This window comes from Ascoidea rubescens (assembly GCF_001661345.1).
Source record: "Ascoidea rubescens DSM 1968 unplaced genomic scaffold ASCRUscaffold_7, whole genome shotgun sequence".
In the NCBI taxonomy this organism is placed as follows: Eukaryota; Fungi; Ascomycota; class Saccharomycetes; order Ascoideales; family Ascoideaceae; genus Ascoidea; species Ascoidea rubescens.
This window is the reverse complement of record NW_017962919.1, coordinates 322,291-347,782: the sequence shown is the minus strand read 5'-3', so window position 1 is coordinate 347,782 and position 25,492 is coordinate 322,291. Positions and strand designations below refer to the sequence as shown.

Below are 25,492 nucleotides of genomic sequence, written 5' to 3'. Positions count from 1 at the left end.
ACCATCGCTGATTGTTGAATCGGCTCAGATACACCGTCTATCTCCCATCAACACCGACTGGAAAGACCCAGGACAGTGGCTGCATCCATTCTGATGGCTGCAGCGGACAGGAACAGAGAGACGCTGCAGTAAACATGAGCAACACGTGGCCCATGTGTATCACAGGACCACCACCTGATAGCCCTTGCTTGGCTTATCGCCACTATTCTTATCGTGTCTTGGGCTGTTCTTACCGTGCTGCTGGTGCGGGAAAGCTTCGTTGTCAGCCGGACGGCGGCACGCGCCACGCTGATACGCGCGTGAGATTTTCCGCTTGACACATTTCGATGGCGATTGTGTTTTGCACGTTTCTGTATTCTCTTAGCCTGCTACCCGATCGGTCGTTTCAGGCCTTTTTCTCTTCTTTTTCTCTTCTTTTTCTCTTCTTTTTCTCTTCTTTTTCTCTTCTTTTTCTCTTGCCTATGATTCTCCTGATTACTCATTTCTCACCTCAATCCCTTTTCTTCACCTCTCTTCGCCTCGCTTTAGCTTCTTTCGCTCCTCTCCTGCCTATAAATATCCTCTGTTTTCCTCTTTTTCCCAGCTTTCAACTGTAAATTTTAAATCACAACCATATTTTACTTTTCATATCTCATATTTTACATCTTACATCTCTCATCTCGCATCTCGCACCTTTCGCCTCTTATCTCATATCACACGAATGGAAACAAGCCTCAGCAATTTCTGCTTATTTGATAATTTGCCTTCTCATATCATTGAAAACATTATCTCATTCTTGCCTCAAAATGACTTGATCAATTTGGCGATTGTAAACACTTTTCTCAATAAGTTTGCCATTGAAAAATTGTACAACAAAATATTCCTAACTGATTTGAATTTATCCTCTCCATTTAATCACAAAAGTCACAAAAGTTTCAATACAAACTACACAATACTAAATTCCTCTCAAATCACAAATCTTGAGTCCTCGTTATCTAAAAACAATCGTCTATCAAAGTTAATCCATCACTTCATTATCAAAACTGAGATCAATGGCCTAATCAAAATTCCAGTCAGATCAACTAACCTTAACGCCCACACTAACCTCAACAACAATGGCACTGATAACTTGAACTACCTCAATAACGTTGCTTATATCACTCAATTAGATGATAACAGCTCAACTGTTAACGATAAGATAAACGCATTTTCCTACAATTCATTATCCTCATTGGATTCCTTTTCATTCAACTCAAATCCATTTGATCTATACATTAACTACAAATATCAAAAGATAAACAACTTGAATCTATTAAACGACCACATCCTAACCAATTGCCCTAATCTAAAAAGGTTTCATTTTCTACAAAAGTTACCAAACCCTTTATTATCCAACCACAATAATATTAACACTGAAAATAATTTAACCGCCGACACTCTCACCAACATCAACCTAACTGCTGACACGTTTACAAACTCTTCAATCCAAATCTTTGATCCTTATGGTGCTAAATCATCTCTCCAATCTTTAAATGACTTAATGTATATGGAAACCGACTCCTTATCCTATTATCCCAAAATCAATGATCTTTCTTTAATTTTACAAGGTTTAAAAGATCACATCAATCAGAACAATCCCACTCACTTTAATAACAAATTACTATCCAAAAGATTCTTGAAATCGTTGTTCAACAACATCACTCATCTATCTATCTTTTCAAATTTCCAATTGGCTCTCAAGTTCTTTTACGATCTAAATTATTCAATCAATTATCATAATATTATTCCCTCATCCTATAGACTAAACCTATCTTCCTTATCCCTAAACCATTGTCATGGTTTAACTACCATCTCATCAAATAACCCTCATCCAATTACAAATTTCAGTATTCCCCATAATAATAATAATAATAATAATAATAATAATAATAACAACAACAATTTTAATATAAATGATCTCAATATCTCTCAAAATTTACCATTAATCATCAACTCAATCAATCAGCATTACTCTTCAAAATTAAACTTCAGCATTCTCAACCAATTCATCAATCTCAAAAAATTAAAAGACCTAAACTTGAAAATTAACTGCAAATTTAATAACTGCAATTGTCTATTGCAATTTCTAAATGATTTAACTAAAAATCAGCAACTATCCACATCTCTAACTTCCTTAACTCTAATCTTTGAATTTAGCATTAAAAATCAATCATATCTTTTCAAAAGTTATCAAATCTTATTAGCGCTATTTAATACCATTGACAAAACTCATAACTCATCTTCCTGTTTCAAAAAAATTAATTATCTCAACATTTTCTTTAAATTTGGTAACTCTAAACAATTGACCAACCTATCAACAATCCAACTCAACTCCTATAAATCCCAATTATCTTCTTTCAATCAACATTTAAATAATAACAATACCTCTATTCAAACTCACACTTCCTACACAAAATACCTATCAAATAATCCTCTACTTTCATCCTCTTATACCCATTTAATCAATAATTGTTCAAAATCAAATTATTTGATTTTGCCCCATTTTATCATATCTTACGTTATTCCATTAATCTACAACCCCAACGTCTCCATCATTGATAAAAACTCTCCAGTTGATTATTTAACTTTCTCACAATCTCTAAAATTTGATGAATTAAATCCTTTATCAAAATTTCTTTTGTCATCTTCATGCAATTGTAAAAATTGCTTGGTTTTCACCGGTTTAGACCTAAATTATAAAAATATCTATAATTTAATCACAAATGAGTCCTTCCTATTAATTTTATTATTAAGAATTAATCAGTTGAGAATATTTTCAAATTACAATTCAGCTATTTTGTCAAACTTCTTTGATTTTCCAATCTTATCAAACAATTCAAAATTAATCGATGAGTTCTCATCATCCTATAACATATCTCTAAATAATAATGATTTGTTAAAAATCTTAATTTTGATTTGCCATTCTTTGATTCCAATCTTATCAAATATTTTTATTTGCAACGTTAATAGCGATTTGCACAATTTACGGAAAATCATGGTTGGTGGCTTTTTTTATCAAGTTAGAAGAGATTGCCAAAATAACAAATATCTTGAATCGATTTATGATTAACTGTTTTATCATTTCTAATCATATTCACTCAAATTTGATATTTTTTTGTTCAAATTTATTTTTCTCATTTTTCATTTGGTTCTTTTCTCTTCTTTCATCATACTCATACTCATATGTCATTATATTTGGTGTTTTTATTTTCCTATTTTCTTATATCATGCTTTTATGTTCTTATGTTGTTATACTTATATTATCTCACGTCACTTAACTTTACTTTTTATTCTCAATTATTCTATATTGCATTATATCAGCTTATCTTAGCTGCTCATATATTATGTCATCGTATTTTATAATATAGAATAATATTCTAATTCCTAATACCTATTTTATACTCTTTATGTTTACGTCTTTAATATATGATTTATGACAACAAGACTCGTATTCATCATCCAACAACCACTCAATACTGACTCAAAACTCGTAAATGTCTTTTACATCAATTTCCTTTCCAGTGTTGGACGATTCCACAATCCTGTCAAGTAATCTGTGCAAAATCACAGAATCCTCAAAGGTTGGAAATCCATCCTTCTCAAACCCTTGTCTTGACCCCTGAGTGTCTTTATATTCGTAATACGACTCGTACAATCCCAAAACATTATCCACAGTGGCATTGTAGTCCTTTCCATTGTCAAATTTAACAACTCCATCACTGCCTTCGTACGAATACGATAGATCAATTGGAGCCAACTCACTGAAAGCACTATCAGACTCGTATAAGATATCTCCTTTGGTTCCATGGATCTCAACATGGAGATTCCTATTGCCCACTCTGCTGCTACTTCCGCCCCTGAATTCAATCGTAATTGGAGTATTGTCAGTTAAAAGACCAGCAATCGAAATGTGATCAACTGTGTCCTTTGAGACAACTTTCCCAACAAGTTTTGAATCAAGATCGACCAATTGTTGTTCCTTATAAAGAGTTAGAACATTAGCTTTTACAGACTTGACTTTCTTACCCACAGCATAAAGCAACCCATCCAAGGTATGGCCAAATGGAATAGTGAAAAAATTAGCACCATTCTTGGATTCAAATATATAACTTGATAAACTTTCAGCTCTGGTTGGACCACCAAGTTCTGAGACAGCTGATAATGAGACAGAGGTGATACGGCCAATTTTATTGGAAGAAATCAATTCTTTGATTTTTAAAATTGCTGGAGCTTTTCTCTTTTGTAATCCAATAACCGTTTTCAAATCTTTCTCTTTGACCAACTTGAGAATACTTTCAGCTTCGTTGGTTGAAGCGCCCAATGGCCATTCACTGAAGATATTCTTGTTGGATTCAATGTTTGGTAGTAGCAATTGTTTATGTAAAGGGACCCTAACAGAGACAGTCACCAAATCATTTGATTCATATTGGGCAAATTTATCCAATGAATCAAAAGGTTTAGTAGTGTTCAAAGATAAATTGTTCACAGCTGCTTCCGCAGATGACAAGGTAGAATTCAAGATTGAAGATATTTGGTACTTTTCAGGTATTTTAGCTAAAGCAGGATAGTGTGCCACATAAGCCCAGGGTGGAACAAAACGAACACCAGAGCCAATGCTCAAACCAATGATACCTACTTTAATTGAGTCTTTGCTAGCTAATGAAGATTGTGGTGACATTTTTTGGCTTCAATTCTTTACAATTCCAAAGATAATTAATATTTGAAGGAAACAAAGAAAAAACAGTTTTAAACAGCAATTGATAGACAATTTCAACTCAATTAATAGTCTCTCAAAAAAAATAAATCAATTAGTAATCAAATAGTGAGTGTATTGTATTTTACATTTAATCAAAACCCACACTGAAGGAAGATTCGATCTTCCCGAAAAAGCCACAACTATGCCAAAAATACGAATATAATACAAACTGATTAAATTACGAATTACGGCGGACAATCAGAAAACAAAGAGAGACACATATATACAGCGCTGCGCATCAATTTGCTGTAAACGCGCTTCCGTGTATATATCCGTGCAATATACGTATTGCACATATGCATACTGGGTACAAACTCTATTGTGTAACACACATTTTAGGCTATCCACTTAACGCAGGTACCCTTCTGTTCACACAGGCTCCTGTTCTTTCCAAACTTTATGTTTTCTTTTGTGTTTTCTACCGTGCTTAATTTTTTGTTAATGTATCCACTCTGTCTTGATTTTTACATCCAGTATTTTCTTGACCAAATTAATTTTTTTTGATTGTACTTTGTGTTGATATTTATGTTTGGTATTTATGTTTGGTTTTTGTTTTCACTAACGCCACTTGCCAGTATCAATAGTAGTATAATGGAAATCTCCCGTTCGTTGTGTCGTTGCAATGAGAAAAAAAATAAAAAAAAAATGCCAAACAACCAGCGAGTTTGCTTGCTGACATTGGTGCAATCATTGGAATTGCTGCAATTGGTCGTGTGTGTTTGTGCAATGATCTTGGATATTTCTGCGTCAAACTGTCTTTGTAACCGATATGTTGCAATAAATAATGCGTTGCAAAGGTCTAAATATTTTTGCAAAACAAATTAATGCAGACCAGGTGTAATGGAGTGATTGATGATAGTAGTTTCTATTTTTTATTTAGATCCATTGTCATTTGGATTTATTGTGATTCGATTCAGTGCTCAGAATGCGTTGTATCAGATTGCAAATGTTGCAAATGTGATAAGTGATTGCCATAAACAACTATCCAGATACAAGATCTGCAAAAGGGAATAGCTCTGGTGTAGTTCTAAATCCGACGTGTTATATATATATGTAGTTGCAATCAATCAGTCACATCAATCACAGCTAGTGTTATTCTATTTGTTTTTCTTTTTATTGGTTTTGTTTTTATTGTTTCCAGATGGACATGGTTAAATAAATTTATTTTATTTATTCATTTATTTATTTATTTATTTATTAAATACGTTTGCAGGAGTGGTATATGGCATTTATGCTGGCTTATTGAAGAAAGAGGAAAAACTTTCGCCTACAATTCCAGCAAGGCCCAAAATTTTCTCACCAAATGATTAAGACCAGACATGTTGCAAACTTATTGGCGATTTTATTTGATTGATGGACTTGTGTGGCATCTAAATAGTATAGAATGATATCAGATATATATAATAGCTGCAGTAGCAGAGGATAGAGCACAAGTAGTGGGAGAGATATAATCTGGTGCAACACTAAATCGGCCAACAAGCCTATCCAATACTATCCAATACTATCCAATACTATCCAATACTATCCAATACTATCCAATGTTATTCAATATTATTCAATATTATTCAATATTATTCAATATTATTCAATATTATTCAATATTATTCAATATTATTCAACATTTCAAACATCGTTCCAGGCCTATAGAAGCCATATATAGACCATCACTAACTTGTTCATATCATCAAGAGTAATCACTAATAATAACTTCAACAACTGGATAAGCTACGAAACATAATACAGCTCATGTGGAAGTGGTGCAAAGAATAAACAAAGACAAAGGGATCAGATGAGATGAGATGAGATGAGATGAGATGAGATGAAATGAGATGGCAAGTAATAAATGGTGATCTACAATATGAAAGCATAAATGGAATCAAATGGAATCAAATTACAGCTGTCAATCATTAATAAACCTGGGACCCACAACACATACACTAACCAGATATGGCGCCAGCATAATATTCTGTTTATTCTGCGTATTCTGTATTTTGTGTATTCTGTGCATTCTGTGTATTCTGTGTATTTTGTGGTGCAGTGTTATTAAACAACCAGGCAGATGCAATGCTCTAGTTTAACCAACAGGCAGAAAATAATCCAGTAGATACACTTTTGGCAAAGATATTGTGACAAGACAAAGAACCAAGACGTGGTGGTGTGGATCATAGAATAATAATGAGAACACAACAACAATAGATGCAAAATATATGCAAATGAAGTTTACAGTTTCGTTTTGTGTGTGTGTGTGTGTTTGTGTATGGGTGAGTGAGTTTATTGTTAAAGTGTATTGGTGGTTTTTGACACAACAGTAGGTGGAGGAAGAGCACAGATTGGTAAAGCAGACATGTGAATGAATTGGATAACACTGGAAATCGGAAGTGCAGCAATAAAGATGAGCAAATGATCAGTGATGATGGTGGTGTTAAGAAATATATTTACACATGGGAGATTGGTGGTGGTGGATCTAGAAAAATTAGAAAGCTAGAAAGCTGAAATTTTGTTTTCATGGAAAACATGAGAAGAACTCAAAGACATAAGTGATGAATTACAAAGGAAAAGATTTGAAAAAGAAGCAAAACTAGAAAAAACAGTTGGTGTGTGGTAGAAACAATAGAAGAGTAATAAATTGTTTGATGTCGACTCAGTGTCAGCAGATTTGGAAAGGAATATATTCATTAAAAGCTATGGAGACTGGACAAGGCGAGCCAGCTATATGGGAGTGCACGCCATGTCCAAATCGGGTGAGAGGTGGTACACTTATGTAATCAGAATTCAAATGCAGGATGTATGTGTTTCATTACCCTGATTGAGTGAGTTGGTAAGATGTTAGTCAGCAGTGTTCGATGTGGGTGTTCGATGTGGGTGTTCGATGTGGGTGTTCGATGTGGGTGTTCGAGCTGGCGTTGGAGGGGATGTGTCAGCACAGCGTTCGAACAGATTGAGCCATTTTCGAAACAGAGCAAGAACAAGATTTCAAGACATTTCTGAGACAGAGCAGCGGAAAGTTGTTGAAGTGTTTGAGAAATAACACTGAGGAAAATACGTTAAATTAGGTTAAAAGAGAAGAATCGAGCGAGCTATCCCAAGTGGCTTGTGGGTTGCAAGGCAGTTGTATTTTATGTGGCTACACACAATAAGATTGCAGGTCCAGGATCAAGAATTCAGAGATTGCCCTGTGATTTCATTAATTCAAATACAAAGTGGTGCACTGAAATCAAGAAAATCAAAAAACTGATGAAACTGATGAAACTGCTGGAATTGGTGGAATTGGTGAAATTCGGTCTTTAGTGAAGTGATCGAAGGATGTTTCAGTGGTGAGAGAACGGTTCCCCTCGTGGGCGTTGGTTGTAGTTGCAAAACTCCCGGGGTGCGACCACTGCAGGAAAAGTGGTTTTCGCTGGAGAGCGCAAGAAGTGCTGAATGCACGGGGTCCAAAACGAGGGCAACAAGTGCTGATGAGAGAGAGAAGATGGAGAGAATGGAGAGAATGAAGAGGATGGAGAGGATGGATGAGAGAAAGAGGAGCATTACCATTGGTGATGATGCTGGAAGGTGGCTTCATGATGAGCAAATTCCCCATTCGCTGCCACATCTGCTCGTCATTCTTGAGAGTCACAGAACAGCGACAATCTAGAGACATGAGTGAGCAACTGGGAAAGACTGGAGCGTAGTCGTAGCAGCGTAGGGCTGAGAAGAGGAAGCAGAGGAAGCAGGGGAATCAAAGGAAGCAGAAGAAGAGGAGGAAGCAGAAGAAGAGGAGGAAGAGGAAGCAGAAGAGCAGAAGAGCAGAAGACTGTAGCTGTAACGTCTTGCAATGCCCTGAGTGCTTAATGGAATACTGGCTGTTTGTTCTGGCCAATGTTAACCACAACTTTCAAAGCATTTGATCACCAGCAACCCATTCTTGAATCCATTCTTGAATCTATTTAATCTATTCTTTAATCTCCAATCTATTCTTTAACCCATTCTCCAATCCATTCTCTAATCAAGAGCCAACTCTCACACTATCCAGAGCCTGTCCACTGTTTTTGTTCTTCCTCGCTGTTTCAACTAAAACTTCCATAAAAACTGGCAAAAAACTTCCAACTCGCATTTTGATCAATCAAATTCTAAACTCATAATCTTAATTGTCTTCTTTTCTCTCAGTTTCATCTCACCTTTGCTTTGTTTATTGTTTTATTTATTATTTACTGCTTTATTACCTTAGTACTCTATTAACTGCTGCCACTGCTACCTCCTAGTTTCGTTCTCAACCTAATTCCTGCCCACTAGCTACTACTCTGGTGTCGTCTTCAATACTACCTCTGTTTCACTATACCACTCCTTTTCCATTTATCTCTCCAGCTCTCTCTTGAAAGGCAGCCTATTGCTAACTACTCCATACTAATTATCGGTTCCTAACAGAAAAATTTTATATTAATCTCTATCCACATCTTTTATTCTTCCAAATTAAAATACAATTTCTTTCACTCTACATCTCACTATTCCATATCTCACATCTCTATTAATGAAAGCTGTATCCCACTCTTCTATCTAACTAAAACAAATTCATCAATTATATTTCATTCAAAAAAAAAGTTAAAAAAATTAAAAAAATTACAGAAAATAACAGAAAAGAAAAGAAAAGAAAAGAAAAAAGAAAAGAAAAAAAAACTATCCTTCTTAAACCTTTTTACTCACTATATAATTAATTGATTTGTTGATTTCTCTTATCAAGACACAACTCACTATTTTCCACTATTTCCCACTATTTTCCATTATTAACCAAAAACTAATCTTCAATTACTTTATTGTCTAAAGTTTACCTTTATCCAAAATACAACTATAAAACGTTTTTTTTTTTTTTTTTTAACAAAACCTTTATTTACTGTTGTTTTTTGGTTTTTTTTCCATACAAAAAATGAACTACAATTCAAACTACTCCTCCATCCCTTCCCAACAATCTTCCTCAAATACCTCTTTGCCTTCAATTCAATTTCAACAGTTTTCCCAAAACCGAAACCAAAACCAACTTCCCACTCTATCACACAACCCTTACATCAACACCAACAGCTCCCACAATTTACCTTCGCTTCCATCGTCCATCGTATCCTCTTCCTCTTCCTCGTCGCCTAGTTATTCCCAATACCACCCAAAAATTCAACCAAAATCCTTGTCAACAAAAAACTCATCCTCCTCTTTAAACTCAACCCAGAAGGACCCCTCAACAAAAAGAGGACCCTGGGCTCCCCAAGAAGACCAAAACTTACTACTACTAATCGAAAAATATGGCCCTAGCAATTGGGTCCAAATATCAAAATACCTAGGCACAAGAACCCCAAAACAATGTAGAGAGAGATACCACCAGAACCTCAAACCAACCTTGAACAGAACTCCAATAACCCCCGAAGAAGGCGCCTATATCGAACAATTGGTCTCCAAATATGGCAAAAAATGGGCTGAAATCGCCAGACATCTTAATGGCAGATCTGATAACGCTATCAAAAACTGGTGGAATGGTGGTGCCAACAGAAGAAGAAGAGCTTCGGCTCAAGCAAACCTACAACAACAACACCAGCTTCAACAACTCTCTGTCAACCCAAACTCAAACTATCTCACTCGTCGCTCTTCTCATCTCCCTCCTTCCTCAATAATACAAAACAATCTTCAGCAAAATATTCCTCCTCTTCCTCAACTCCCACAGGTTTCAAATTTCAATTTTAAAACTGATCTATTTGGCAGCAACAGCAACAGCAACAATAACAATAACAATAACAATAACAATAATAATAAGCACATCGATCCACTAATACACTCACAGCCTCCTGCTTTTTCTAATCGATTATACTCAAGTCGAAGTTCTATGGATCTTAATGCAAACCAAATGCCTTCCCAATCATACACTAAAAACAACAATAATGATCTACAACCACCACCTTCAAGCAAAAGAAGACTAATCGAAGATCCATCAACTTTCAGAAGACACTCAACTGCAACTGTACCATCCATGAACCAAGACAAAATAGACAATATTAACCCAATGTACAATAATCTCAATACCGCCAACACAAACAACATCCCAAATAATTACCTAAACCCGAATTCCTACTCAAGAACAAATTCAATCGCAATCATGTCAAACGAGGTCAACTCAGAATCAAGAAGACCCTCATTGGCTCCAGATTACTTTCCAAACTTTTTAAACTCACAAAACTCTTCTGCTCCAAGATATTCAATATCCGGTTCTCTCGTCCCTCCTTTAAATCAGCAAAACCAAGGCATTTCAAGATTGGGCCCACTATCCTCAAACAACAACTTCTCCCCAGATTATAATACTCCAAATGCTCTTCCTCAAATACAACAAACCGGATTATTCAAACAAAGTTTCTCGTTTTCTAACCCTGTACAATCTACCTCAAACCAACAACAAAATTTAGCCAACAACAACAACAACAACATTGCTCCAAATGCCTCGTCTCCATTTGCAAAATCAACTTTTCAATTCAATAGCTCTCCCCTTGCAAACAACAACAGCCAAATTTATTCAGCTAACCAAAGTGGCTCGCCCTCTCCCTCTTTTCAAAATTCAAAAATCCAATTCAATAGCAATATTAATTATAACAAAAAGACAAATAATTACGGAAACAACAGTGTGGATCCTTTGCAGTTCAAACCTGTGAATTTCGGTTCCCCATTTTCTCAAAAGGCATCTCCAAAGGCCTCACCTCTTCATAAAGGATACGACCCAGTTCGTGATGCTAGCAATTCTGCCTCTTCTAAAAGCAAAACAGAAGGCGACAAAATTAATGAAAATAGAAGGAAAATTTCAATTGCAAATTTATTGGAGCATTAATTACTTATAAATACTATAACCTGTTAAATTTATATTTAAAAACTTCTTCTTCTCTCCTTTTTTTTCCTTTCTTTTTTTCCCTTCTCTCTTCTCTCTTCTCTATTTTCTGTTTTCTTTTTCTTGTTTTCATATTTTTTTGTCATCATATTTTTTTTTTGTTTTTTACTTTGATTATTTATCATCAAATATTGGTTTATTACTATTGATTTTTACTTTGATTTTCAATGCTTTATCATTTCAATGTACTACTTAATTAGCTCGTGTAATTTTACTTAATTCTTTCGAAATATTATCTTATGCTTTTAATGTGTTTTTTATTTATTTATTTATTTATTTATTTATTTATTTACTTACAATTTTTTTTTTTCAAAATAATCTCAATTTTCACAACCACACAAAAATTAAGAAATCTTGAAAGCATTTTATTTAATGTTGTATAATTTAGGATGATCAACAAAATAATACCATTGGAATACATGATTTGCAGACTAATCAATTTGCTTTAAAAATTCAAATATTTTTAATCTTTCTTTAGTTTCTTTTAGTTCTTTAAGGATAGGATGTTTTTATTCACTAATTTATTTATTAATTTATTTATCTATTTATTTATTTATTTACTTAATATTGATCTTTATACCAAGGTTTACTTTTAGTTGATTTTGATTTTGACATTGGGTAGAATTTTAATGTTAATTTTATTTTCAGTTTCAGTTTTAGTTCTGTATAATGTTCAAATTTCCCCAGTGATGTTTGGTTTTCAGATTTAAGTTATACATTTATCCAGCACAACAAAAACAAAAGAATCACAAATTTATAAGTTTTTGGTAGTTTTTGGTAGTTTTTGATCAATTGTCTTGATGTTGAAATTTCTACTATTCATTTTCTTTGGTTACATCAGCCATAAATAATTTTACAAAACAAAAAAAGAGTTCCTCTCATCATCAAAATTCATAACAGTTAACATTATATACACAATAAACCAGTAGAAAGCAGTTGTTTTTGTCGATGGGTCTCAAGTACCTTATATGTTCAATGTGGTCTATTCTTCCATTTGCATTTCCATTATCTTTTGGTTATCCTCTTGGAATTTCTGACCCACTTTTTCAGTATGCTTCATTAGCTTTTCAGTACATCTTTCGATACAACCAAGCTCTCTTTCCGTAAGATTCTTTGCAGTGAAGTCGTTCACACAGTCCATAAAGCATCGTTGGACAACTGAGGCATATAGCTGTTACAAAACTGTTAGTTGGTCATGGTCGCTTCTTTTCAACGGGAACAGAACACTTACATTCATGAAATCCCTCTGTTGCTTCTGCTCTATCGTCTTCTGGAACTCCTGGGCCTCTGCTCTGTTCAACTGCTCCATCTCGACCAACGTATCTGCTGTTGTTCACTGTTTTGTCTTCTTCTGAGGCTCAAAACTCGCCTTCTCTTCCAAAAAGTGAAAAAATCTTTCATTGCCCGGCCTTTGCTCAGATCGAAATCACCTTCTATTGAAGTCTTTCCGAAGCTTTCTCTTCACTCATCACTCATCACTCATCACTCATCAGATCAGTGACGACCTAGAACATGGGAGCATTTGGAGCAAAGACATTTAGGAGCAAGAGCCAGCAACTAAAGCACGAGAAGAGTTTTATTGGGAAATACCAGTCCCAACTCAAGAAGAGGCCTTTTATATTTTTAGGCTTGCCATTTTTTGGCTTGGTTCTTTATGGAAATTACATTTTGGAAGACTTGCTCAAAGTGAAATTCGAAAGAGCTGATAGAAGAGCCCAGGAGTTTTCCGAACATGATTTGGAAAAATTGACCAAACAAAGGAGAAAGGTAGATATAAAAGAAGAGTATTACAAACTACAGGGTTTGGGAGAGCAGGACTGGGAACCTGTAAGGGTTAAACGATTTAAAGGTGAATCTGAAAATGTCTGGTGATTACTGTTTTCATTTTGTTTTCAGCGAGTAAGATTGTTTTTTGTTCTTGTAAATAACAGATTAGTATATACCCCGAATGTTCATATTGCTTATTGCACTGGAAGAAGCTGTGGTAGTGTTACAGACAGATACTATAATGCTTAGTTTTATGAGGACCCAAGGAAAACCAAATATCCTGATTTACTTTGGGAATATTTATTTTATCTTTTAATAAATATAATATTTTATATATTTATTATTATTATCATCATTATTATACTCATTTTGATTTCTTTTTCGTTCCTTTATGAATAAAAGTCATCTCATCTTTGATTTCAAAGTGGAATACAACTTTTATCTGTTGGATCCTTACCAAACCATACGTTCCAATCATAATATTTTCTTCTAAACGATGAGTTTTTATTATCAAAGGCCTCCTTGGCCAATATGGCTGATCTCACATCAAAATAATTTATCGAAAGACCCAATTTTTTAGAGATAATTGGCACAACTTCAACCATTGATCCAAATCTACCAAAATCTTCTTTGATTTCCTTGATATCTAATTCCGAAAAATGGCTTCTTGGTGATGGATAATGACGAGTAGAAGTAGAAGAACCTCCATGATTGACTTCTTTTTTGAGAATTAAGCATCTTCTGGCACCAAATTTTAGTTGTTCTAACAATGGACTGGGAATTGTTGCATGATAAGAATAGTTGTGGTCTTCGAGATTGTGATCATCCCTACTAGCCCATTCTGTTTTTAAATGGCGCCCACTAACAACAAACAAACCAGTTTGACTATACTTCATAAAGCTTTCAGCGTCTTTAGAATACATGTAATGTAATTCCACTGAATTTATTGGATACATGTTTTTCTTTCCTGTGTTGACATTGATAGCGCCGGTTGAATATACAACAATACGTTCAAGTGGTCCTCCACATATATATGACAATAGTGTAATCAACCCAGTTTTCCGAGGAATTTCCTTTACAATAACTATTCTCCTGTCATTAAAATTATTCAAGTGCAACTGTGGGCCTGCTGTGAAAACAAAAAAAACAAAAAAAAACAAAAAAACAAAAAAACAAAAAAATAAAAAAACAAAAAAACAAAAAAACAAAAAAAGACAAAAAAGACAAAAAAGTTAGAAGATTGATCCAAATTGAAATGTTTAAATGCATGTATGCTTGGAGGTTAAAACTTTACCAGTTGAATTTGAATTCATGGTATTCATATTTAAACTATTTTCATTTTTTCCCAAATATGATCTATTTTTCATTGTGCTCTTTTTATGCTCATTGTTTTGAAAACCATTTTTAATGTTGCATTCACTTGTACTCAATATTTCCAATTTTACTGAAGCTTCTTCTTTTCTATCATGCATATCAAACACAATTGATTTGGGGTTTCCTGTTGGGACCCTGGATTTTCTACGATGCCTTCCAATAGAATCCATGGCATTTAGCTTTGCAGTTATGGTATTCAAAGAGTTATTGTTATCGTTATTGGAGGCAGGTGCTAAAGTGTTATCATTCCAATTAACAAAACTTCTTGTGTAAGCCTTAGCCAACTTTCTTATACCGATTTTTTCTTTATTATTGCCGTTGTTGTTATTTTTGTGATTACTATTTTTGTTGTTACTATTATTGATATTTATATTATTTATATTGTTGTTTGTAGAATTGTTGTTCTGGTCACCTAGAAAACTTGACAATGAAGGAATTCTCGAACGACTAGAAGGATGAATTGTGAATGTAGCAGTGTTGGGGTTATTTGATTGTGGTGGAACACCAACTACACCAGCAGCTAATGCACTATTAGATTGAAAAGTGCCATTATTTGCTGACACTCCAGCTAGAAGACCACCTTTATTATTTTCTCCTTCAATGACAGTTAACTGACGAAACATAGCCAAAATATATAGCAATACTCTTAATATTTTATGATTTTAGAAATAGCAGATAAAAAACATAACTAAGCCAGTTGTTGAAAAATATAAGAAACAAAACCATATAAACTCTTTGGAGTATGACATCCTTCCACTGCACTTTTTCCATTATTCCAGACACAAAAGCAGTAAAAGCAGCAAAAGCACCAAATGCACTAGAAGAAGCACCAAAATCACATGATCCAAAGCTTAAACCTCAGGGCCCCAGATTTTGACGGTTTTATCAGCTTCACCTGTTATCAATCTCAAGCCAGTTTTGTCAAAACATGAGGTAAAGATACCACTTTCTGATTCAATAGAACCTGGCATTTTGGTGGTTTGCATTTTCTGAAACTGAGTTCCACTGTTCCAGTCATAGAAGCACATTGAGCCATCGTCTCCACCGCTGAACAAGATTTCATCATCGCCATTTACCGACAAAGTGTTGATGATTGAATCATGGTTAGGAGTAAAATCCTGAATAAAATCCCCCTCAGGGAACTTGAAATGCTTGATTTCGCCCGAAGAAGCTGTGACAAATGTGTCATCAACTGGATTCACAGCAAAGCCCCTAATACTCTTTTGATGGTATGTTAATGTTTTTATGGTTTTCCCAGCTTTGAGATCCCAAAGTCTGGTGGTACCATCCATTGAAGTGCTGATAATCTGAGGATCTGTAGATCTGCATTTCACATTAGTAACATTGCTTCGATGGCCTGTTAATACAAAGATTGGAATTCTTGATCTTATATCCCAAACTCTGACTGAGGCATCTCTTCCACCAGTGGCAATAATGTCTAACGTTGGGTGGATATCCATCGAGTAAACTGCCGATAAGTGCCCATGATAGTCTCTAATAATTTTGTTCTTCTCCAAATCCCAGCATTTCACAGTCTTATCCTCAGAACAAGAAAACATATATGTATGTCTGTCTGATATTTTGATATCCCTAACAGCCATGATATGACCAGTCAAAGTCAACTTCAATTTTCTGGACGCTAAATCCCATATTTTCATGGTTGAATCAACTGATCCAGATGCAAACCACTGGTTGTCTGGCTCAACAGCCAACGATCGAACCCAGCCTGAATGTCCAACTATAACCGATAGTAGCTTCCAATTAGGATGTGCTTTTGATTTTCTTCTGGAGTTTAATCTTTGGTTTCTCACCAATTCGGTTACATCAAATATTTCCTCCTTTGCTTCTGTAAGATCGTCATTATTTTCAATAGCATGTTTTAGCAAATTGACCTTGTTGCTCTGTATCACTGCTAAACTATTGAGACCTACAAACGATGTTGCATCTCCAAATTTGACCAATGCACCAGACTCCAGGTTTCCACCAATCTCAGGTTTATCGTTGCTCAATAAAACTCGTTTTCTCCTAAATCCATAATTTGATTTCAATTTCGATGCAAGATATAGCTTGTGAGATTCATGGTGTCTTGAAGGGACCATTGAGTCTGTTTCGTTCTCATCTCCTTCAAACAACATCGAAGTTCTCTTTCTCAATGTTCTCAATAACAGATCATAGTCCTCAACTAATACCATCCTGCCAACAATATCTCAAAGGCATGAATTTACCAAAATTTACTTGTTTTTTTTCAGTTGATTACAAAATTATTTTTCCAGAATAAAACCACTGCTACGGAAAATGTGTATATATGTAGATAATGCAGACAATCGCAGATTTGAAAATTTTCTTCTCTTCAGCACTTTTTATTCTTTCACAATGCAATTCGAAAAGAAAATCGCCAATAATCCTACTATTTCTTGTTTTATTGCATAGACATATCACTAATGACATCTGAAAACAAAGAAATAGGTGATCTCAATGACTCGGTGAAGCAATTTGGAAATGAAGACTTCATCTCTCTCAAACAATCTCATAAACTCGATGACAATGATTCTGGACTTGAGAACAAAGAAACTAAAAAGGTAAAGTTAGAGGCTCATGGCAAAAAAAGCCAATTGAACGAAAACTCCTCAGAAGAGGATATCAAATTGATTCTTGATAATTCAAAGAAGAATTCAGACACACCTGTTGAAGACAAACAAAGAGAAAAAATTAAGGAATTTCAACGCAAGAAAACGATTGTTGGTATCAATGAATCAGATGTTGGTATCACCAAATTTGTTTCAAATGATATCAATCCATTTACAGGCATCCTAAAGGAACGTTACAGTGATTTCTTGGTGAATGAAATTGATACAAATGACAAGGTGGTTCATTTAGTAGATGAAGGATTTCCAATTGAAGATCGTAAAGCTAAAAAAGCGGCAGAAAGAAAAAAACTTTTGGAAGAAAAGAATAATGATGGAACTGCAGCAGGTGCCTCTACACTTTCAAAAAACAACCCCAAAGTATCTGAAATATCAGAAGAGGACAAAGAGGAAGTTATAAATTTAATTGGAAGTGAAAATTTGGAAAAAATCAATAATCTTTTGACAGTTGGGCAAAGTTTTGAAACAGAAACCCACTATGATGATAAATCAGAGCGCAGCACAATACATCAAACATTAAGAAGAGTATTTAATGGGAAACTAGAAACGGCAACAACCTCAAACAACACCTTCAAAATAAGTCTAGCAAACTCGAACTCCAGAGGTAGAGTGAATAGAGCTAAACCAATTGTAAATGATTATGGATTGGGTCCTCAAAAAGCTTATCTACATTTTTCAATCTTTAAAGAAAATAAAGAAACAATGGAGGTTGCTGCTTTACTATCCAAATTTCTTAGAATTCCATCAAAAGCTATTAGATATGCCGGAACAAAAGACAGAAGAGGCGTTACTGTCCAACGAGCCAGTATCAATAAAATCAGGGTTGATAGAGTCAATGGATTAAATAGAATTCTTAAAGGTATCCGATTAGGTTCGTTCAGTTACAGTGATAATTCTTTGAATTTGGGTGATTTAAATGGTAATGAGTTTATAATAACTATTAGAGATGCCAGGCTAATCGATTCAGGCAAAGATGATAAGGACATTTACAAGGTTATTGAGTCTTCCATGAGCACTCTTAAAAACAAAGGTTTCATTAATTATTATGGAATGCAAAGATTCGGAACCTTTTCAATATCTACTCATGAAGTTGGAGTCAAACTACTACTAGGAGATTGGGAAGGTGTTTGTGAATTAATATTATCCGAACAAGATTTAGTTTTACCGGAATCTGTTGAAGCAAGAAGGGTATGGAGTGAATCTAGAGACCCGCAATTAGCATTCAGAAAGATGCCCAAAAAGTGTGTTGCTGAGTCTATGATTCTCAAGACTCTTAGTCTCAATGGGTTAAGATCAGACGATGGCAATTTTACTTCGGATTCTTATTTCAAGGCTATTATGAAGATTCCTAGAAATCTAAGAATAATGTATGGGCATGCGTATCAAAGTTTTGTTTGGAACAATGTTGCAAGCAAAAGAATTGAACTTTTCGGGTTTGAAATTGTTCCTGGAGATTTGGTGATAGCTAGTAATTCAGATGACAAAGATATTGATAAAAAGATTGACTTTGAAGAAGATGTTCGACCTGAACAGTTTATTAGAGCAAGAGCTGTAACTCAAGAAGAAATCGAAAAGGGCGAAAAAACAATATATGATGTGGTTTTACCAACACCCGGATTTGATATTGTGTATCCTGAGAATGAAAAATTAAAACAAGTTTATGTTGATGTGATGGCAAAGGACGGATTGGATCCATTCAATATGTCCAGAAATGTACGAGAGTTTTCATTTGCTGGAAGCTATCGTCATTTGATAACCAAACCTAAAGATCTAGAATACTTTATTAGAAAATATGAAAATCCAATTGAACAGTTGCTATTAACTGACTTGGAAATCTTAAGATTGAAGCAAAACAATTCAGACAAACAGGTTGAGTCTATTCAAATATTACCTCAAAAAAGTGATGAAAATAACTCACCAATTGGTAGTAGAGTAGCTGTGATATTGAAGATGAAACTTGGCGTTAGTTCATATGCTACCATGGCTCTAAGAGAGTTGATGAAAACAGAACGAAATGATTTAAAGGATGTTCATGATTGATTAACTAACGGATTAACTGATTTGGTAAGTTTTATGGAATTTTTGTGTTTTACTTATATTATAGGGATTGTAGTTGGAACAGTTTGAAATTTAATAGAAATTTTATTGCCATATAATTTAGCATTTTATAAATAATTAATGAGAGAAATAACTATAAAAATAAACAAGTTTGATTGGGAAATCTTTGATAGTCTAAAAATAAAATAAAAGATTAAAGTGAATATACTAAAACAGAATAATAAAACAAAAAGAAATAAATTGAAATAAATTGAAATAAATTATAAAAAACAATTCAAGTTTTAGAAAAAAATATACTATAAAAAAACCACACCAAGAATAACCAAAAAAAATTAATAAAAAATACAATCAATATACACGCATTTGTAGTGAGATTGTTAGACAAAAAAATAATGGAGATTGAAAATATCCAATTAATGAGCATATTGATACTGATATCCAGGATTTCCATTTCCAGCTACATTAGAAGAATTGGCATAGGGGGTGTAGCCGTTAGGAGCGTATCCAGAAGGATAATAAACAGGCAGAGTCATAGGGACAGGAATAGGTTGTGGAATATTTTGAATTATTGGTTGTGCTCCTCCATATCCATTGTTGTAGTATCCATTCATATTGTTGACACTGTTGTATCTTCTTGATAGCATCATTTGGACATTATTATTGTTCAAAGGTTGAATATTGGCAATTGAGTTGGCTCTTGAAGAAGCGCCTGAAGTTTTGGACGACAATGAATGCAAATCAAATTGCTGACCAATAGCATCATAGTATTGATTTGTTTGTTGATATGGCTCCATTGATTTTTGTTGTAATTCGGAGTAGGTTTGAGAATGAGAGTGAGGATGAGAGAGTGTGTGAGAATGAATGTGTGACTTTGAACGCGATTTTGAACTTGATCTTGAATTTGATCTTGAGTTTGTTCTGGAATTTGATCTGGAACTTTTGGCTGGGGCAAGTTCTTCAGAAATAGATACCATGTTAAGAATTCTTTGTTGTTCTTTGTAGCTATCACCATAGTGTTCTGGGTTGATGATAACAGTGTCGTTTCTTGAAACTGCCGAAGCAATTTGATTCATTATGAAAGACTTTCTTGATAATTGTGAATTTGTTCTTGAAGGATTTTGATTTGTGGAAACCTTTTTGAGATCTTCATCGCTATTTTGAAGTCTGTTCTGTGGAATATGATATCCGCTTTCTCTTCCAGAAGAGATAGTGTGCAAGGAAACAGCTTCATCGATAGTCGAGTCTGAAGAATTGGAGTTTGATTTGGTCAAATCTGAGAAACTTGAATCATAAGAGGTGTATGTTGAAGGTGTGATTAGCTTGGAGCCCGAGCGAGAAAGTGTCTTGTCGTAGGAGGTGGATCTTGAATTGGTATTAGAATCAGAGTAATCTGTTTCGCCATCAGTAGTGAAATCTCCAAGCATTGAACTCAACACTGAGATTCTTCTTTGTAAATCTGCTGAGACTTGTCTGCTGTTTGGTCTGGATGATTCTTCTTGGACAGTTGAGAGCCTTTTTCTGACAACATTTTCCTGTTCTTCTTGAAGTTGTCTTAACTGCATCTGATAAAGTTCTTTTTGCTTTGCTTCTTCTTCTTGTTTTTTCAATAATTCCAATTTCAAAGTGGCTCTATTTGCCACACTTTTTTTCAAGTAAGAAGCCCAATATTTGCACATGAGTTCGTATTCCTTTTTCGATTGCTCGTCCAATAACTTTTGATTTATTGATGTTATTTTATTTGTTTCAATTTCTTCAGTTTCATAACCATCAGTTTCATAGGATACCTCTCTTTGGTTCTTAGAACTCCTGTATGATTTACCAGCAAGTCTAAGTGCTGTGCTTGATAGACTAATATTAGTTTTGTTTGATGCACTTGGGATTAATTGGTCAGTTTTTGAAGTCTCTTTAATGGAATCCATTTTCTTGACGATTTTTAGGGGAACAGTTGGAGCATAATCGCTGGTCTTCTTGACAGTGATTTCAATAGATGGAGCAATGCTATCTTGGTAGGAGACATTTCTTGATCTTGGAGTGAAAACTCTGCTGTTTGTTTGATTTTTAGCTGAATAAAGATCGCCATTGGCCGAAATATTTGCTCTAATTTTTAGTTCTTTTGAGCTTTCATTGACGTATCTTTCAATAATATCTCTTTTGGGGTTGATGTAGCCCCCATCAGGTTTTTTGTTCAAGTTTTCATAGAATCTATTGTTCATTTCGATGTTGGCTTGAGATAATTGAGAATAGCTTGAAAATTCTCTTTCGTTGTTTACGGCGGTTGAGTTTGAAATGATTTTAGCAATAACAGGTTCCAAAAATTTTTGGTTTTTTGTTTTTTCGTTCTCGCTTTTAATGGAGTCCATGTGTTGTAACTGTGATTGGGAATGAGAATGAGAATGGGATTTATTGGAAACAATGGCCTTTAATAAACTGTGGCCTGAGTTGTTTGATGAAGAGGATTTTCTGTATGAATGTTTTTTATCGGCGCTTGTGAAGTTGTGACGTTGAACAGGTAAGATTGCCAGACCAGCTTGAGATAGGATATGTTTGTATTTTTTCTCGTAGTATTTGTTTTTGAGGGTCTTGTTTTGTTTTAGGATTGGAGTGATGTCTAGAATCGTTTCTTCTTCTTGTTCTTCTTTTAGGATTTCCAAGTTTGGAGGCTGTCTTCTTTGGTATTTACCAGTTAGTAGAGATAAGGAGTTTGACCTAATGACATAGTTTGAGGAGGAAGATCTGGTTGATGAGGTGGTTGATCTTGAGACCATTGTGTTTTTGCCATAGGCTTGTTTGACAGCGATCATGTTGTTGTTGTAGTAGATTAGATTTTCTGCTTCGTTATTTTTTTGAATTTTGTTTTTCAATTTGAGGTTGTTGGTGAAAGTGTTTGATTTTTGAAATTTTTTCCTGGCTAGTTTTTTTGGTTTTTGTTTCTTTTGAGAAGAGGATTTAAATGTTTTGTTTGAACGATTACGGCGATGGACAACGAAGATCCTTTTGAATTTTTTGAAGGAGAGTTTTAGTTTTTTGCCAATGTAGATAAAAGGTCTAACAAAAATGCCATTTTTGACTTTGACAGCCTTTGAGCGATGTAAGTCGTTGTCGTTAGATTTGTGAGCAAGAATTGATTTTGGATTTTGATTTTGATTATTATTTGTGGTGTTATTTGGAATTCTTTGGTTTTGAGATGGAGCATTTAGGGTCGATAAGTCATTTTGGGAGTCGTGGACTGGATTGTAATTGTAGTTTGAGAGTGCCATTGGAGTGTGAGCTACTGAGGGAGTGGAAGGGGAGTTTGTTGTTTTGGATTTGATGCTATTGTTTGCAGTTATGTTTTGTGGGAATTTATTTTTGGAGTTATCTATTAGAGACCTTCTTCTTTGGGATTGTTCTTTGATGACCATGGCAGTTGTTGTTGAGTTTGAGAGGGAATTTGCTGAGGATATTCTGTTGATTGAGTTTGTCGAGGAGATTTTTGACAATTTCTTGTTCAATACAGGGGTGATGGGCATTTGGTTATTGTTATTATTGTTATTGTTATTGTTATTATTGTTATTGTTATTGTTATTATTAATATTAGGATTGGGATTGGAATTGGAATTGTTGTTAGAATTAGAAGGGTGATTGGAGGGAACATCAAGCTCTTCATTTATGACTTGAATATGATGCGAGGAATAGACGGAGGATGATAGAGTTTTTGACGATTTGGTTGTATTATTTCTTTTAATCTGGGCTTGCTTTTGATCTGGAGTATTTTCATCTTCGGATTGGTTGTTGACAATAAGTTTTAGTTTCAGGGAAGAGGACCTTGTGTTTTGTTGTTGAGTATTTGCGTTGACCTGGCTTGATTTCGTTGAGGAGTTGGAAGAAGGAATTTCTATTTTCGTGATTGAATGAAAGCCGGAGGGGAGGATGTAGTCTTTTCCTAGTAGATTTTCGTTATTGATTGAGTTTGTTGAGTTGATGGAGTTGTTGTTCATTTCCTTTAGCGAGTCGAGAAGGGACTGGTTTCCGAAAAATGAGTCAGTTTTCTTTCTCTCGTGTTTGGGAGCAGGAAGCTTGGTTAAAATGTCAGTGTCTTCGCTGTGAGCCGTAAGAAAGTTGTTTGGGTTGGCTTCGGTGGTGGCCATTGGGAGATTGGGAGATTGGGAGTAGAGGAATGAAAGTGAAAAATAGGAGTATGATATGAAGTATGGTATAGAGAAAGCAAAGTGGGCTACTCGCTCAAGTGAGGAAAGAGAACAGTGAGGTTATATATCTCGAGCCCACCAGCGTTGAGCAGCTGGAGCTGGCTACTCGAGCTCTGACTTCTGTAGACCTTTTCTGTGCCTGCGAAGGTGGTTGTGTTTGTTTGGCTTTGGTTGACGATGCTCGCCTGAAAGAGACGAGCCGAGTAAAAGCGTCACGGGACTACGTGAAGCGCCAGTTGAAGCAGTCACGGCAGGGCGGTGCAGGTGCGCACTCCGGCACCGCGTTATACACGCTGAGCACCTCTTCGATCACCACTCGGATCCGGTGGTTCATGATGTTCACGTTCCAGTTTTTGTCCGTCACCACGTCGTACACGCACTGCTTGCCCGTGTGGCACTGCGTCTCCATCGCGTAGCCCGCCACCGAGCAGCTGCTGCTGGCCCCGTTGCACGTGCCCATGTAGATCGGATCCGCCGTGTGACCCACGTGCCAGACGTGCTCGTACTCGAACGGCAAGCCGGGCGGCATTGGAAGGTGCAATCTCCGTGTGGCAAGCAACTCGCCCGGCGCCTCGAACGCCACCACCGGCAACCCAAACGTCCGTCCGATTAACGCCGCTAACGACCCGCCGAGCGAGTGTCCAGTCGCCCAGATCGTCTTTGCGTTGGGATAAAGCTTCGACGCCTCCGAATATATGTCCAACGCAGCTCTGTAGTACCGGTCTTCGCGATAGAGCTCTTTCTCAAGGCATTTCTGGTCGCAGTTGTACGAGCTCTTGTAGCAATTGCACACTGTCGACCACATGTAGCTGACCCTGGCGCAGCAGCAGCTGAAGAGGAGGTTATCGTTGATCTTGTCCATTCCCACAGTGTCCTTTGCGTCGTTCTTCATCGCTTTGTCTCTTCTGGCTAGCACTGCAAAGCTTGTTCCCTTGATGGCTATCACCACAGTCTCGTTTTTATTATCAACAAAAACATGTCCTCTGACACCCTCAGTCATCCACCCAAACCCCTGGTGATTGTGTCTTGAGGTGTTTCGATCGTCCCATCTGGGATCAGAGATGTTGTACCAATCTGCGCTTTTATGGGGAGTCTCAACATACGCATTTCCAGACATTAACGCCAAAGTTAGGATAGTCAACGTATCACTGACGTTGGGAACCTTCATATTGATATTGTCCCAGTTTAGTTTTAGTTTATCTTGAATGAACATGTCCTCGTTGTCAAAAATGTTATTGTAGTTATTGTTATTATTATTATTATGAATTGCATTTAGATAATCCATCACATCGTTATCGTTTCTGCCAAATTTTTTGGTCTTGTAGTTGTCGATGGAACTGATGGGTAGTTGAATTGTCCATGGCGAAAACTTTTTATACAACTCTGGCCAATCGTTGTTATCGCTGTGAAAAAACTTTTTATTGTTTAAATCAATATTCTTGGATCGTTGGTGGATTAGATGGTTGAAAGTGTGCACGTCGTTTAATTTATTCTTTTCAATGAAATCATCCGTTATATCCAATCTTTTGTGGACAAAATTGCTATTTCCCACATTATGATGAAAAATGTGTTTTAATTTAAAATAATTGTAATCTTCATTATAATTATCATCATCATCATCATCGTTATCGTTATCGTTATGAATTGGTAGAATACTGAAAAACTTATCCTTATTCGATGGTTTGTGTAAATTCAAATCATCATTAACAATATCATTATCGGCATAATTTGGTAATGGAGGCAAAATATCCCACGAATTTATATAATTTAAACAGTATTTGATATGTTTATTCACTTT

The 25,492-nt window shown here is 35.4% G+C and overlaps 13 protein-coding genes across 13 annotated transcripts; 5 read left to right on the top strand and 8 right to left on the bottom strand.

Annotated features, from left to right (window-relative positions):
- Positions 1-700: 700 nt before the first annotated feature.
- On the top strand, positions 701-3,088 carry ASCRUDRAFT_8295 (uncharacterized protein; the record flags this gene model as incomplete). Its single annotated transcript, XM_020194796.1, has 1 exon — positions 701-3,088. One exon carries the CDS (start codon positions 701-703, stop codon positions 3,086-3,088), a length of 2,388 nt encoding a protein of 795 aa, XP_020046994.1.
- Positions 3,089-3,499: 411 nt separating this feature from the next.
- GAL80 (transcription regulator GAL80) lies at positions 3,500-4,696 on the bottom strand (the record flags this gene model as incomplete). Its single annotated transcript, XM_020194567.1, has 1 exon — positions 3,500-4,696. The coding sequence occupies one exon, from the start codon at positions 4,694-4,696 to the stop codon at positions 3,500-3,502; it is 1,197 nt and encodes a 398-aa protein (XP_020046993.1).
- A 547-nt stretch (positions 4,697-5,243) lies between these two features.
- ASCRUDRAFT_149508 (uncharacterized protein) lies at positions 5,244-5,696 on the top strand. Its single transcript, XM_020189270.1, has one exon. It carries the CDS (start codon positions 5,300-5,302, stop codon positions 5,597-5,599), a length of 300 nt encoding a protein of 99 aa, XP_020046992.1. The 5' UTR covers positions 5,244-5,299; the 3' UTR covers positions 5,600-5,696.
- Positions 5,697-7,963: 2,267 nt separating this feature from the next.
- Positions 7,964-8,308, bottom strand: ASCRUDRAFT_81080 (uncharacterized protein; the record flags this gene model as incomplete). The annotated part of the gene is made up of 1 exon (XM_020194566.1): positions 7,964-8,308. One exon carries the CDS (start codon positions 8,306-8,308, stop codon positions 7,964-7,966), a length of 345 nt encoding a protein of 114 aa, XP_020046991.1.
- Positions 8,309-9,608: 1,300 nt separating this feature from the next.
- ASCRUDRAFT_76060 (uncharacterized protein) lies at positions 9,609-11,685 on the top strand. The gene has a single exon (XM_020193322.1). It carries the CDS (start codon positions 9,675-9,677, stop codon positions 11,604-11,606), a length of 1,932 nt encoding a protein of 643 aa, XP_020046990.1. The 5' UTR covers positions 9,609-9,674; the 3' UTR covers positions 11,607-11,685.
- Positions 11,686-12,168: 483 nt separating this feature from the next.
- On the bottom strand, positions 12,169-13,057 carry ASCRUDRAFT_76059 (Tim10/DDP family zinc finger protein). The gene is made up of 2 exons (XM_020193321.1): positions 12,895-13,057; positions 12,169-12,834 (listed from the first exon to the last, which is right to left on the bottom strand). The coding sequence occupies exons 1-2, from the start codon at positions 12,970-12,972 to the stop codon at positions 12,646-12,648; spliced, it is 267 nt and encodes an 88-aa protein (XP_020046989.1). The 5' UTR covers positions 12,973-13,057; the 3' UTR covers positions 12,169-12,645.
- A 118-nt stretch (positions 13,058-13,175) lies between these two features.
- Positions 13,176-13,535, top strand: COX16 (Cox16p; the record flags this gene model as incomplete). The annotated part of the gene is made up of 1 exon (XM_020190605.1): positions 13,176-13,535. One exon carries the CDS (start codon positions 13,176-13,178, stop codon positions 13,533-13,535), a length of 360 nt encoding a protein of 119 aa, XP_020046988.1.
- A 314-nt stretch (positions 13,536-13,849) lies between these two features.
- SSP2 (Ssp2p) lies at positions 13,850-14,530 on the bottom strand (the record flags this gene model as incomplete). Its single annotated transcript, XM_020190574.1, has 2 exons — positions 13,850-14,392; positions 14,432-14,530. Coding segments are annotated over 2 exons (642 nt in total), but the record flags the coding sequence as incomplete, so codon positions are not given.
- A 118-nt stretch (positions 14,531-14,648) lies between these two features.
- On the bottom strand, positions 14,649-15,518 carry ASCRUDRAFT_76056 (uncharacterized protein). Its single transcript, XM_020193320.1, has one exon. The coding sequence runs from the start codon at positions 15,425-15,427 to the stop codon at positions 14,690-14,692; it is 738 nt and encodes a 245-aa protein (XP_020046986.1). The 5' UTR covers positions 15,428-15,518; the 3' UTR covers positions 14,649-14,689.
- A 143-nt stretch (positions 15,519-15,661) lies between these two features.
- On the bottom strand, positions 15,662-16,618 carry PRP46 (mRNA splicing protein PRP46; the record flags this gene model as incomplete). Its single annotated transcript, XM_020189800.1, has 1 exon — positions 15,662-16,618. A coding segment is annotated over one exon (957 nt), but the record flags the coding sequence as incomplete, so codon positions are not given.
- Positions 16,619-17,245: 627 nt separating this feature from the next.
- Positions 17,246-19,489, top strand: PUS7 (pseudouridine synthase PUS7; the record flags this gene model as incomplete). The annotated part of the gene is made up of 1 exon (XM_020194792.1): positions 17,246-19,489. One exon carries the CDS (start codon positions 17,246-17,248, stop codon positions 19,487-19,489), a length of 2,244 nt encoding a protein of 747 aa, XP_020046984.1.
- Positions 19,490-19,920: 431 nt separating this feature from the next.
- ASCRUDRAFT_70562 (uncharacterized protein) lies at positions 19,921-23,016 on the bottom strand (the record flags this gene model as incomplete). The annotated part of the gene is made up of 1 exon (XM_020191810.1): positions 19,921-23,016. The coding sequence occupies one exon, from the start codon at positions 23,014-23,016 to the stop codon at positions 19,921-19,923; it is 3,096 nt and encodes a 1,031-aa protein (XP_020046983.1).
- Positions 23,017-23,920: 904 nt separating this feature from the next.
- ASCRUDRAFT_21893 (lipase family protein) lies at positions 23,921-25,276 on the bottom strand (the record flags this gene model as incomplete). The annotated part of the gene is made up of 1 exon (XM_020189714.1): positions 23,921-25,276. A coding segment is annotated over one exon (1,356 nt), but the record flags the coding sequence as incomplete, so codon positions are not given.
- Positions 25,277-25,492: the final 216 nt, after the last annotated feature.

What these genes read in the sequence shown, in the direction of transcription:
- ASCRUDRAFT_76056 (XM_020193320.1), bottom strand. Translation starts at nt 15,427, where the DNA reads ATGTTTCGTCAGTTAACTGTCATTGAAGGAGAAAATAATAAAGGTGGT.
- ASCRUDRAFT_149508 (XM_020189270.1), top strand. Translation starts at nt 5,300, where the DNA reads ATGTTTGGTATTTATGTTTGGTTTTTGTTTTCACTAACGCCACTTGCC.
- ASCRUDRAFT_76059 (XM_020193321.1), bottom strand. Translation starts at nt 12,972, where the DNA reads ATGGAGCAGTTGAACAGAGCAGAGGCCCAGGAGTTCCAGAAGACGATA. An exon ending in AACAGAGGGATTTCATGAAT is followed by an intron (nt 12,835 to 12,894) that starts GTAAGTGTTCTG and finishes GTTTTGTAACAG; the next exon opens with CTATATGCCTCAGTTGTCCA.
- ASCRUDRAFT_76060 (XM_020193322.1), top strand. Translation starts at nt 9,675, where the DNA reads ATGAACTACAATTCAAACTACTCCTCCATCCCTTCCCAACAATCTTCC.